Raw genomic sequence first — 13,743 nt, forward strand, 5'->3', positions numbered from 1 at the left:
TTTTTTGTTAAATTTGTACAGTGACATTTCTTTTTCTTGTTTCCTTAGCCAAGACATGCAGTAAAATTATTATCAGTTCTTAATCAGATGCCACAAAGACATGGTCCTGATACTTTTTTCAATTTCCCCGGTTGTAGTGCTGCGGTAAGTTTTAAATACATATGCTTGTTTTTATTTCTTTTAAGTCAACTCTGTGAAGGTATAATTTACATACAGTAAAATTCCCCAATTTAAAAAGTACAGTTTGTTGAGTTTTGAACAGTCCTGTAACCACCACGACAGTCATGATTTAGAACAATTCTGTCACCCACCAAAATTCCCTTGTGTCTCTTTGAAGCCTGTTCCCTCTCCCTAGGCTGTCCCTTGTAACCTTTGATTTATTTTGTGTTTGTATAATTCTATCTTTTCATATAAATAAAATCATATAGTATGTAGTCTTTTCTGCCAGGCTTCTTTTACTTACCATAATGCTTTTGAGATTATCCATGTTGTAGTTTATCAGTAATTCTATTCCTTTTTATTCTGAGTAGTATTACATTTTATGGATATACCGCAGTTTATCCATTCACTAGTTGATGGACTTTTGGGTTTTCAGTTTTTGGTTATTGTAAATAAAACTGCTAGGTCTTGAATAAAGGTCTTCTGCAGGTATGTATTTTTATCTCTTGAGTAAATACGAAAGAGTGAGATTGCTAGTTTTTATGTTAAGTATGTATTTCATTTCATGATAAACATGCAAATTGCTTTTTCTGTAGTGGAAAATTTTGCATCCCCATCAGCAGTGTATGAAAATCCCAGTTGATCTGCATCCTGGACATTGTGTCTTTTTAATTTGAAGCATGTAAATGGTTATGTAATGGCACCTCACTGTAGTTTTAATTTTGTATTGCCCTTATGACTGATGTTGAACATTTTTCATGTGTTTATTAGCCATTCTTAAATCTTTTGTGATGTTTGTGTTCAAATCTTCTGTTCACTTAAAAAAATGTGATTATTTGTCGTTATCTTAAGAGTTCATTATATATTTGGGGTGTAAGTTAATTTGGAAATGTGTTTGTCACACATTTCTCCCAGTCTGATGCTTGTCTTCTTATTTTCTTAACAATATTTCTTGAAGTACAAAAGATTTTAATTTTGATGGAGTTCAATTAAAATTTTCTTTCTTTTATGACACATGATTTTATAATCTAAGAAATCGGTATAAACCAAGGTCACAGGATTTTTTTCTCTTATGCATTCTACTGAAAGTTGTGTTGTTTTACCTCTTATGTTTAGGTCTGTGATCTCTTTTGTATAAATTTTTAAAATATGATGTGAGGGAAGGTTGGAGGTTAAGTTTTGTTTGTTTAACGTATGACTATCAAATTGTTTCAAAGCCATTTGTTGAAGAGACAGTTCTTTTCACATTGGATTGTGTTGGCACCTTTCTTGAAAACTATCTGGCTGTGTTTGTGTGGATCTAGTTCTGAGTACTCCAATTCATGGGACACAATATATCTCTCCCTTTTTTTCATTTTCTTTGATGTTTCAGTGTTTTGCAGTTTTCAGCATGCCAGTTTTAAACATCTTTTGTTAAATTAATTCACAAATATTCCATATTGCTTTATGCTAGTATATAAAAATGCAAATTTTTTTGTATGTTGACCTTATATCCTGAGACCTTGCTAAACTCACTTGTCCTAGCAGGTTTTTTTAGTAGATGCCTTTTTATTTCATTTTGTACCTTATTGCACTGGCTAGGACCTTCAATTAGTAATCATAACAGTCTTGACTTATTCTCAGTCTTGGGGAGAGCATTAAGTATTTCACCATTAAGTATACTATTAGCGTTAGGTTTTAAGATATATCCTTTATCAGACTGAGGAAATTCTTTTCTATTCCTATTTACTGGGTTTTTTTTTTTCATCATCAGTAAGTTAATATCAGTGTTGAATTTTATCAAATGCTTTTTCTGATTTTATTGAAATGATCATATAGTTTTTCTCCTTAATCTTTATTAATGTGATGAATTACAGTGACTGATATATCAGTATTAAATCACCTTTGCATTCCTGGGATAAAAACTACTTGATCGCAGTGTAATAACCTTTTCATACAACACTGGATTTGATTTGCTAACATATTGCTAAGAAACTTTGCAATTATTTCTATGAGTGATTTGACGATCTATTTTTCTTTTCCTGTGATAGCTTTCTCCAGTTTTGATGTTAGGGTAATTCCTCATAAAATGAGTTGGGAAGTATTTGTTTCTCTCTATTGAAGAGTTTGTGTAGAATTGATAATACTTATTCTTGAATGTATGCTAGAATTCACTATTGAAGCCATCTGGGTCTGGAGTTTTGTTTGTGGGAAGGTTTTAAACTACAAACTTGGGCTTCCCTGGTGGCTCAGTGGTTGGGAGTCTGCCTGCCGATGCAGGGGACACGGGTTCGTGCCCCGGTCCGGGAAGATCCCACATGCCGCGGAGCGGCTGGGCCCATAAGCCATTGCCGCTGAGCCTGCGTGTCCGGAGCCTGTGCTCCGCAATGGGAGAGGCCACACACACACACACACACACACAAATAATAATAATAATAATAAATTACAAACTTAATTTCTGTAGTAGATATAGGGAAATTTTCTGTTTGTTTTGAGTAAGCATTGGTAGTGTGTGTCTTTCAAGTAATTGTCCAGTTAATCTAAGTTGTTGAATATATTGGCATAAAGTTGTTAATCATATCCTCTATTATCCTTTTAATGTCTATGGGATATGTAGTGATGCCTCCTTTTTCATTCTTGTTACTACATTTTTTCCAGTCAGTCTAGCTGGAAGTTTATCCATTTTTTTGTTCTTTTCAACTAGCTTTCTCAGTAAGCTTGATTTCATGATTTTAATATACATGGTAGCATTGTAGAGCGTATGTGTAATTTTTGCCTAGAAGAACCGGTTTTGATTTCTGAATCCTCTAGTTCATTACTGTAGAGGACTAGTCCTTAGTGTTTCTTAGCTTACTTTCATGTAAAATATTAGCATTTTATAATGGAATAGGGTTATTGTGAGCCTGTAATGAAATAATATACTATTTAAGCACTATATAAGTTGTAAAACATAATGTAAATATTTATTGCTCTTTGGTTATTACAGGTACTTAAATGTCCTTTCAATCTCCCATTTCATCAACCATTATCCTAATTTTATATTTTTTCCTGACTATTTTGTTACTAATCTTTTAAGTTAGTTTCTACCAATTGTGAAACAAAAATAGGAAAGTTAAAAAAAAAACAAAACACTTTCAAGATGGAAGCAAATCATTTTACATATCAGTTTGTTAGTGTAGAGCATATATAATATGTGTGTATATTGTGGTACTTAGCAGAGAAAACACTGTCACTGTCCCTAAGGGGATGAGGGTTATTTTATATGTAATAGTTCTACTTATACACATATGTATTTCTAATACATTTTACAGAGCTGTTGTTGACCTGACATCTGATAGATTTCAGTCTAAGGTATGGGGAAGAAGAGCAAAGTGTTTTGACTGAAACATAAGCAAGTTGCTCTTTTATATATAGAATTAACAAAGTTTAATTAAAACGGAATTAATAACTGTTTTAATAAATTGCCTGAATTGCCTCAGTAAGATGGCAGTTAATCCGTTTTTAGCCATTCGGTCACCAATTACCTATTGGTATGCAATGCATTTTACACACACATACACACACACAGAGATAATTTTATTTATATGTTAGTAGTAGTGTATGTTTGAATTGTTTTTGCTCAGGGGATATTGGTGGACTTACACTATCTCTTCCGCCTTTCCTGGTTTTTCCTGCATCAGTCATTTCCATAAGGGGTAGTTTGGATCAAGAGTATATTCTTTGTAGAGGAGGAAGCAGGGAAGGAACTAGAACATTTATAACTTATTTCATTTGAGTCATACAAGCTATATAAGATAAATGATATTATTGTTGTTACATCAGTTGAGAAAACTAAGTAAGCCTCTACAGTATAACATTGTTCAGAGTCTTAAAGTAGAGTCACAACCTGAACCAAAATTTGCCTGCGTTTCATTTAACAATGGATTGGCTAATTTTCAGACATGTTACTTCTGCTATTGAACTGCTGAAAAATTCAGATAGGAGCTGATTTTAAAACCCTTACCATTACAGTGTGTTTGATAATCTGCTTCTGGATGAGCATGAACCAGTGGCATCTTAGTAACAAGAGGGTACATACTGTTTGGACCACTGCTCATAGCAGTGGCTTTGCGTGATTAAAATCATGATACAACTTACTTTCCCTCCAAAATAACCATATATGCTAGGCCTTCTGAATTGTATTTTATATTGTGGAGATGCCTTACTATGAGCCTGCTGCCTCTACATGAGCAATTTGGTAATACTTACAGAGAGTTAGTTGAATTCTACAATGATTAGTGTAAAGGTGAATGACAGATGTAGGATGGCATTTTACGTGCTCTGTGACCTTTATGGATATACTGTCTAGATTTGCTTTTCATGATTATGGTTATTTCTTGAATTTGCTTAATTTAAGAAATAGTACACTCTTCTATTCACTGAAATAGTTAACTGAAAGCATCCTATATGAACATCAAAATCATTTTTTTTGCAAATTGCAACAGATAAGAATATAAATTTTGGAGTCAGCTAGTCCAGGAGACAGTGAGGGATATAGATTTCAGGGTCCTATGGACTCATTGGACACAATGAGGGATACCCAATTGTGGATACCAGAATATTGTAGAAGGAAATACAGAGGAAATGTGAAGGCAGCTTAAATCCAAAATCATAGAGATAGTCCAAAGGTCATGCCATTATCGCCATGGGATTAGAAGGAAATATAAAGAGTCTAGAAAATGGGTGATCAGGCACAAACGGTTGGGGAGTAAATGGGCCTGGATTCCACATAAGGTAGTACTCTACAAAGTTAGCTTTTTTGCCTTAAGGGAGAGTGTATGCATCAGTTAAACAGTTGAAAAAGGCTAGGAATACAATGTGCACTGTAAGAAGGAGCTGGTTGGTAGGTAAGTAGGAGCAGGAAGTTGAGACATACCCTCTAGAAATGGGAGAGTTCAGGTCCCTAAAACATTTTTTCTAGCTGTTACATATTGAAGACTATACTTCAGTAAAAAAATACTAAATTTAAAATACATATGTAATAAGAAAATAATTTTAAGAGAATGTCCTTGAGTAGAGGTAACTATCTTGTTGAAGAGATTGGCCATAATAAAGATCCTTATTTATCTATGAAATTTTTAGAAGTCCACAATGAAACTAAGAAAAATGCAGTCCTAGAGCCTCTCAGGTGTTTCATACCAGTTGTAGCAAGACCAAAGACCATTATTATTTCATTATCACTCAAGCTTATTAGCTTTTTCTTTTGTGAGATTTTTTCTTTTTCTGTTGTATTTTGGTTCACTAGTGTTTGCAACTGAATGTGATCTAGGCCTCTCTCAGTCCTACTGTGGTGGAAGTGTAGTTCTGGAAAACTTGAAGAACAGCTTGTCTCAAATTCTTTCCTGTATCTCTTAGTTTAATGCAGCGTGTAAGTTCCAATGTAGGGCTTAGTAGACCAGATGATAAGACTGATGATATAGAAAGTGCTAGGGCCACTGGTTGGAAGTAAGAGATCTCTTGGGCATGTGGAGTAATGGGGGAAAAGAGAAGGAATGGGCTGCACTCTGCGTGCTTATTAACGCCGCTATGATAGTGCTGTCAAGGAGTGCCGTGGCTGGTACGAAAGGGCACTTGGGTATGCTGGTTGTGGCCAGAGGTTGGAAACCATGAATCTGACCCTGTTCCAATTGTGTTCCACAGGCATTATGAGCAAATTAATATATTTGTTAAGCTATTATTATAATTCTATAGAATCACTTTACTTTTCAATGTCCTCAATAAATATTTCTCCTGTTTACCTTGGTACTCTGAAGCAGCTATAGTAAGTGAAATCTAGTTTAGTGAAGCTTATGGAGGTGTTAACCAGCAGTAAACTTGGCAAGAATTGCATTTTGCTAGCAAACAAAAAAACAAAGTAAAATATTTCCCTTTTTAAAAAGTCGAAAAAAAGGCTGTATTGACAATTAAAGTGCCTGGACTAATTGCTTAAATATTAAAATCTGAGAGGACATTGTATAGGAAAATTTTTATTCATTGTTAGGGTTTGAGTCTTCATTTGAAATGGTATGTGTGTTTATGTGTTTTTGTGTGTGTGTTTTCCTTTTGTTTTTATTTATGCAGCAGGCGCTTTGCCACTTTGAGATTTTTCATTGATCACATATTGATTATTTTCTATGTCTTAAGTCTCAATGCTGGGAGTATAAACTATATTTCTTACTCTTTGGGAACTCATTGGTAGACACAAAAGCAGCTTGTTAGAATAAGCTATTGTAGATTTAGGTACTAAGTGCTTTGGAAAAACAATGAAAATGGAAAGTAGACTGGGGTGAAGTCCAGGAAAGCTTCACAGGAGAAGGAGATATTAGCCTGGTATTGAGGGTAATTGCGATCTTGTTGGAGGAAGTGTTCTGCACAGAAGTAGCATCATGTACAAAAAGGGGAGCTGTAACAGAACAGGTGGAATAGCTGCTGTGTTTAGATATACTTTGGAAAGTGGGGTAAGGTCCAAGAAGAGAATAAGATTGAAAGGGTTTGTTGGAGCCACAGTGTGTGTGAACAGCCTTGTATAACCTGCAGAAATTTAAACTTTATTTTATATGCAGAGGATTTTTATATGGAAGCTATATGTTATATTTGAGTAAGGTCATTATCAGCAATACGAAAGATCTGTTTGGAGGAACAGATCAGTTATAAAATCATAAACGGGGCTTCCCTCATGGCGCTGTGGTTAAGAATCTGCCCGCCAATGCAGGGGACACGGGTTCGAGCCCTGGTCCGGGAAGATCCCACATGCCGCAGAACAACTAAGCCCGTGCGCCACAACTACTGAGCCTGCGCTCTAGAGCCCTTGCACCACAACTACTGAAGCCCGCACACCTAGAGCCCGTGCTCTGCAACAAGAGAAGCCACTGCAATGAGAAGCCCGCGCACCACAACCAAGAGTAGCCCCCACTCGCCGCAACTAGAGAAAGCCTGCGCTCAGCAATGAAGACCCAACGCAGCCAAAAATAAAATAAATAAAATAAATAAATTTAAAAAAAAGCATAAAGGGTACTTATCTTTTATGTGAAGGAATTTAGATATCTCATAGAAAGATAAGTAAATCCACTCAGATGTTTTTGACTTCAAGTCAAGTAATATACCACTTTCTCATTTTTTCCTTAGAATGTCTAGATTTTTTTTTATTAATATTACCTACTGAATACTATATTATTCCTTTCCTACTTGTGAGTGGATTTGAATCGTTTTTGGTCATAAATTTCAATGGTTCAGTTTCTGAATGATAAATCTCTTGCTTTAGTATTAATATTATTTCTTAATACTTATATTTCTTCAGTATTTATTCCATTAACTTCTCTATTGCTTTTGGATTTGAAAATTCATCTTTCTTTAATCAAGTGAAATATTACTGAAAACCTAACATAAACTATAGAAAACTGAAAATTCTAGAGCATATGTATAAGGGACTGTATATTGGTGAACTTGGAGGTGGACTTCTTGGAATACAGTCTGAACCATACTACTTAACTTAGATATGAAACTTGATTCATTGAATATTTGAAAATAATGCTTCTAGAGTCAACAAACAATATTAATAGATTATCTTAATATGATAATAGTTTCTATTTTTATATTTGTCCATGATTCTTTGATATTTATACCTTCATTGTTTTTTAATCTGTGGAAGCCATACTTGACCTTAGTTACTATTACATTTTCTTTAACTGATACTTTTGTATCTTTTTCCATTACCTTGTAGGCAATTGCATTGCCTCCTATTGCAAAGTGGCCTTATCAGAATGGCTTCACCCTAAACACTTGGTTTCGTATGGATCCATTAAATAACATTAATGTTGATAAGGATAAACCTTATCTTTATTGGTAAGTAATATATTTAATTTTAGTACTTTTGTCTTAAGCATTTCAATCTTGTAAATATGGAACAGTGTCAAGGCAACATATTAAATAGAATAAGTAAATAAATAAATATATGTTAAAACTACAAAGATACAGTTATGTCAGTTTATTTTATTCATTTTTTGCTGTTGATTCTAGGCAACCTGCCTCACTATTTTTTCCCTCAATTACAGTTTAAGAGTCAAGGGTTACAGACCTCCTATCTCCAGTCTGCATAGTTCAATTGTGTGTTCTTAGTAAAAAAAAAAAACAAAACAAAACAACAACAAACTCCTACCAGATTTCATTCACTTTGCTTTTTGACTTAACATGGTTCTGTGAGCATAATTAAGGTATGCTTTAAAAATATTAATTTTGGTAACCATGTGAGAAGTTATAATTAGATAAGATTAATTATTTGGTAGATAACTAACAGAATGGGTTCATCAACCCAACAATGGGTTGACCTCTAAGGACTCAGAACGTGATGATTTTAGTTTACCAATAATGCCAAGTAATAAGAACATCAAAGTTTCGTTTGTTATCTTACTATATGTACTAGGCATTATAAGTGCTTACACGTATTGCCTCATTTAATACTTGCAGTGCTCTGAAATAAGATTGCCTGAGTTTAAGTTCTGCCTTTACCATTTACTGTTTATTCTGTGCTTTGGTGTCTTCAACTGTAAAGTGAGGATAATAATGGTATATATCACATAGGATTTAATGGTAGCATAATATTTAAAGTGCTTTTTGTACAATGAATGTTCAGAAATGTGAGTGTAGAAAAATGTGAGCTATTAATAACTTGTAAACTCTATTACAAAAGATTATATATAGATAGTAATGAGACAGAGTTTTAACAAGCATCTGAACTTCCAAACATAAATGGGGATGAACTTCAGAAAGGTCATTTTGGGGGCTTCTCTGGTGGTGCAGTGGTTAAGAATCCTCCTGCCAATGCAGGGGACATGGGCTCCATCTCTGGTCCAGGAAGATCCCATATACCGCAGAGCAACTAAGCCTGTGTGCCGCAACTACTGAGCCTGTGCTCTAGAGCCCACAAGCCACAACTACTGAAGCCCAGGTGCCTAGAGCCCGTGCTCCGCAACAAGAGAAGCCACTGCAATGAGGAGCCTGCGCACCACAACGAAGAGTAGCCCCTGCTCGCTGCAACTAGAGAAAGCCCGCACACAGCAACGAAGACCCAACACAGCCCAAAAAAAAGTCATCTCTAAATGCTCACTGTGCCATACAAGATATGATACCATTTACATAAGATCATATGTTGTGTACATTTTTTAAAAAAAAAAGAAAGGTCATTTTGGGAGATCATATTTTTATTTCAATAATACTGTCATTTGTCAAAACATTTACAGGTTTTGTTCTTTTTGTTTTTAATATATATTGTGATTGAATTCACAGCTGGAGGAGTGCTCTTCTAGAAGAAAATAACTATATTTCATAGTTACATCTTGTTTCTTTTTTTGAGTGAAAATGTATTCCTTTGCTTGATTACCTATGTTATTTATCAAAATTGGCCATGACTTTTTTTTTTTGGTAAAGTTGTAAGCTATTTTCAAAGATATACTAGAATTAAAGAGCCAGTTGATTTTGAAAACATTAACTGTGTACATGATTCCTGTATTTGTTAATTCCAGGTGGTCATTGAAGGTATATGAAATCTACTTGGTAGGCTTTTGTTGGCTATTAATTTGTTTTTATGTATTTGTGATACTTTAAATTGAAATATTAAAAGGTTCTATAGTCTTCTATTTTCCCAATTTAAATGCCTTCTTTTAGTTGTTCTAAACTTTTCATGTTTTAGTCTTTATTTGGTACATGTAATACCCCTTCTACTCTATAGGGATGTACGTTTTCTTTTTATAATTATGTTTTATATTATTTGTATAATACTAATCTTTAGATATCTTGTTCTTTGTCACAGAGGATATTACACTATTCTCAGTTTTCTTTGCAGTTTTCGTACTAGCAAAGGAGTTGGTTACTCTGCTCATTTCGTTGGCAATTGCCTGATAGTCACATCACTGAAGTCCAAAGGAAAAGGTTTTCAGCACTGTGTGAAGTATGATTTTCAACCACGCAAGGTAGGTATAAGTAAATTATCTATTGAGAATGACACAATTCACCAGTCCCACTCTCTTAAAACTCACCTATTATGACTTCTGTAATATTCTCTTTTATTGGTTTTCTCGTGACTCCTACTGCTTTCCTCTTATCCTTATCTGCATTTTCTTTCTACTTTTATATCTGACTTTTGACATAAAAAGATCAGGCTCCTGACCTCTCTCATTCTCTCTCTTGCTGTGATCTGTTGTATGGCATTCTTTCAGTGAACATTCAATATGTGTTTACTGAGTGCCAGACACTGTTGTAGGCACAGGAGATATGACAGTGAACAAAACAGACAGCATCCTTGCTTTTGTGAAGCTTATGTTTTTTTGGGAATTTTTATTCAGTCTTATGATAGCTTTCCTCCTCTATTCTTATTTCCAGAGCTTTATTCTTATATTCTCATCTCCCTATGAGATACGGTCAAGTGAATGTCTTTCTGGCCCCGCAGCCTCAGAATGTGTAACATTGAATTTGCCATCCCAGTCCCATATCATTCATGTTCTTAAGTCCTCTGTTTTTTTTTTTTTTTTTTTTGCGGTACGCGGGCCTCTCACTGTTGTGGCCTCTCCAGTCGCGGAGCACAGGCTCCGGACGCGCAGGCTCAGCGGCCATGGCTCACGGGCCCAGCTGCTCCGCGGCATGTGGGATCTTCCCGGACTGGGCACGAACCTGTGTCCCCTGCATCGGCAGGCGGACTCTCAACCACTGCGCCACCAGGGAAGCCCAAGTCCTCTGTTTTGATTAAGAGGCTACTGTCTTCATAGTAGTGGGGACTTGAGTCAGCTTCAGCCCCTCTTTGATCTATCAGTCAGTTAAATTTCCAAGTCCTATACTTAGTATTGCTAAAATATAGCTTTCACCTTTATAAAATTCTTTACATGTTGCTTAGATTCTTCATATTGCTCTCTTTTTATCTTGGATCCTCTGTCTCCTCCTCTTCCTCCTCCTGATTTATATTCCTGATCATATTATTTCACTGTTCAAACCAATCATTTACTTCTTACTTACTACAGAATAAATTAAAAATTTTAGCCTAGTCTTTCATGATTTGGATTTTATTTTCAGCTTTTTACTTAAACCTTTTATTTTGGCAAAACTGAGCTGATATACATGCTTCACTTTTTTATCTTTTCCTTTTCAAATGTTCGGTCTCTGGCCTGAAATATATTTACTTGTCCCCTTACTCTCAGCTCTAGGTCTTAAATCCCACCCCATTGTTATGTTCCATTTCACATAAGATTTCCGTGGAATCTGTCCCTGATTTGCCTTGCTTTGCTCCGCAGATACAATCTCTCTTTCAGCATATTATTTCAGTATTTCTTATGGCTGTTATTTCTTTTAAACCTTTATTATTCATTTATATGTGCATTATTTAGTAACTATTGAGACTAAGATATGTGTTAGATTCAATTTTGTATTTCCTCATATGCCTAATACAGAGTATTGAACTTGGTAGACTGTCAATGATATATGTTAGATAAATAAGTAAAATATGACTTTAACAACCAAAAACCGTTTTCTTTCCTAAAGGAGTAAGTTACATTTATTTGGACAGCTAATTTATATTGAGCAGTTTATTTCCCTGTAGTATGAAATAAATGGGGTATTACTATTGATACAGTGAGAAAAAGGGCATGCCTTGTTGTGGTCAGTGCTTCTTTGTAGATAAGTATCCCAAGAACCTTTTCCATGTGGCAGTAAGAAGAAAAGTAGTCATGGCAATAAAGACCAAGTAATTTAGGTTGTTGCTATGTTATACACATTTAAAATCTAAAGCTTACTAGCCTTTTTTGTTGTTGTTCCAGCATAATAATGCATATTGCAAAGCTAAGTTAATTTTTGGAATTGTAGAGAATAGAGCAATATCCATGACCACTAAGAGAGATTTTATGCTTTTTGAAAAAGTGTTTTGCACAGGTTTAATGGAAAACACAGTTACTTCGAATGCCAACAACTGCCACATTCTTAGATCTTCATTCTGATCCTAAAATTTTGGTATATACTATATATAATTTATTTATAATATATTATTATATATAATTTGTGTATAATATGTAAATGTACTATATAATATACAGAAATCATGCAGTATCTTTTAAATTTTCTGCACATCTATGAAAACAATATTAAAGTATTTCAACAATCATTATTCATTCAAAGATTATTCCAAGGCAAACTTTTATATGAGCTTTGTGACTTTAATTGTAGATCTGAGGAATTATGTTACTCTAATTATAATTCTACCATCTTGTCTCCCTTTCCTCCTTTACCTCCTCCTCCTCCTCTTTTGCTCATCCTTTTCATCTCCCTTTTCTTTCCCCTTCTTCTCCTCTCCCTCCTCTCTCTTTTCTTATTCTTCTTCCTCCTTCTTCCTCTAACCTTATTTGGTTTAGGTAATAGAACCAGTTTTTAGACTAGAGATTCAAACTTCAGAGTAACTGGTTAGTGTATGTGTGTGTATGCTGTCCTCCACTATGGATTTATAGATGATGAACTCCCTTTCTAAGTCTAATGTTAAACCTCCAGATTTGGTAATACAGAGAGACTTTTCTTAAGGGAGATTCAGCTGATCCTAGCAGCCTTGAATCTTGTTTCCTGAGATTGAAGGTTTCACTAAATTCAGCTTCTTAAGTAATGATGGCTTCAAGGAGAGGGATGTTGCTCTCCTGTTAATGTTTAGACACATGAACTATACCTTTGCTTAATATCCGCTAGAATATGGATATTCAGAGACCAAGTTGAAATGTACTTTTAAAAGTCTGTTTAAAGGTAAGGAATAACAAGAGAAAATGCAGAGAAACATGCAATTGTATCATTAGATATATAGATATAATTCACTCATTATCAGCTGGGGTTTACTAGAGAGATCTTTCTTTTGTTTACTGGACTCCATCTTTGTGTCACAGTAACGAAACATTTGAAAGTCCAGAGTCTAAAAAAGCAAGAGACAGAAGTATAGTTCTCCATATATACACTAATATGTATAAGATGGATAACTAATAAGAACCTGCTGTATAAAAAAAATAAGAAGTATAGTTCTCCTTCCCACATGTTTAAGGCCTGGTCCCCCTTCCAGATTCAAGGGTCTTTCTTGGATATAGAGCAGTGATTTTGTTCACCTTCTTCAGGGCATACTCTACCCCTTATCCACAGGAACAGCCATAACAGATTTGATGAGCCCATATAAGGTGGTGAGAATGCTTCATTTCTTTCTCTTTCTTTTTTGTTTGTTTTCTTGTTTGCTTATGATCCCATGTGTATTGTGCCACATACTGAAGAAAATATTATTTTGGATGGGGTTTTCAAATATATATTTTTATTTTTACATGAGTCTAATAAAAATTTTTCTCTTATGTAAGGGATAGTTTAATAATTATTTCTATTAAAGAACATCAATTTAACAATAATTCATTAATATATACTTAGAAAATAGCTTAAAAGTAATGATTCTAAATAAATTTATACATTAGAATGGGAGTTATATTTTCTTGATACAAATCCCACTTTTTTTCATATAAATCTCATTGCCTCTCCTCTAGAAATTCTGATTTATTAGATTTGGGATGCTACCCAGACAGACTTTGCCAAATGTGC

At 34.5% G+C, this 13,743-nt stretch overlaps 1 protein-coding gene across 4 annotated transcripts in view; it reads left to right on the forward strand.

Annotated features, from left to right (window-relative positions):
- The window catches only part of NBEA (neurobeachin), a 618,385-nt gene that overhangs the window by 56,345 nt on the left and 548,297 nt on the right, over positions 1 to 13,743 (forward strand). For all 4 annotated transcript variants that reach the window (XM_065896024.1, XM_065896027.1, XM_065896028.1 and 1 more), the window contains exons 4-6: positions 49 to 144; positions 7,877 to 7,998; positions 9,995 to 10,121. In XM_065896024.1, coding sequence (XP_065752096.1) covers positions 49 to 144; positions 7,877 to 7,998; positions 9,995 to 10,121 — 345 coding nt within the window. The remainder of the gene's footprint in view (positions 1 to 48; positions 145 to 7,876; positions 7,999 to 9,994; positions 10,122 to 13,743) is intronic.

The sequence above is a fragment of the Phocoena phocoena genome, chromosome 18 (assembly GCF_963924675.1).
Source record: "Phocoena phocoena chromosome 18, mPhoPho1.1, whole genome shotgun sequence".
In the NCBI taxonomy this organism is placed as follows: domain Eukaryota; kingdom Metazoa; phylum Chordata; class Mammalia; order Artiodactyla; family Phocoenidae; genus Phocoena; species Phocoena phocoena.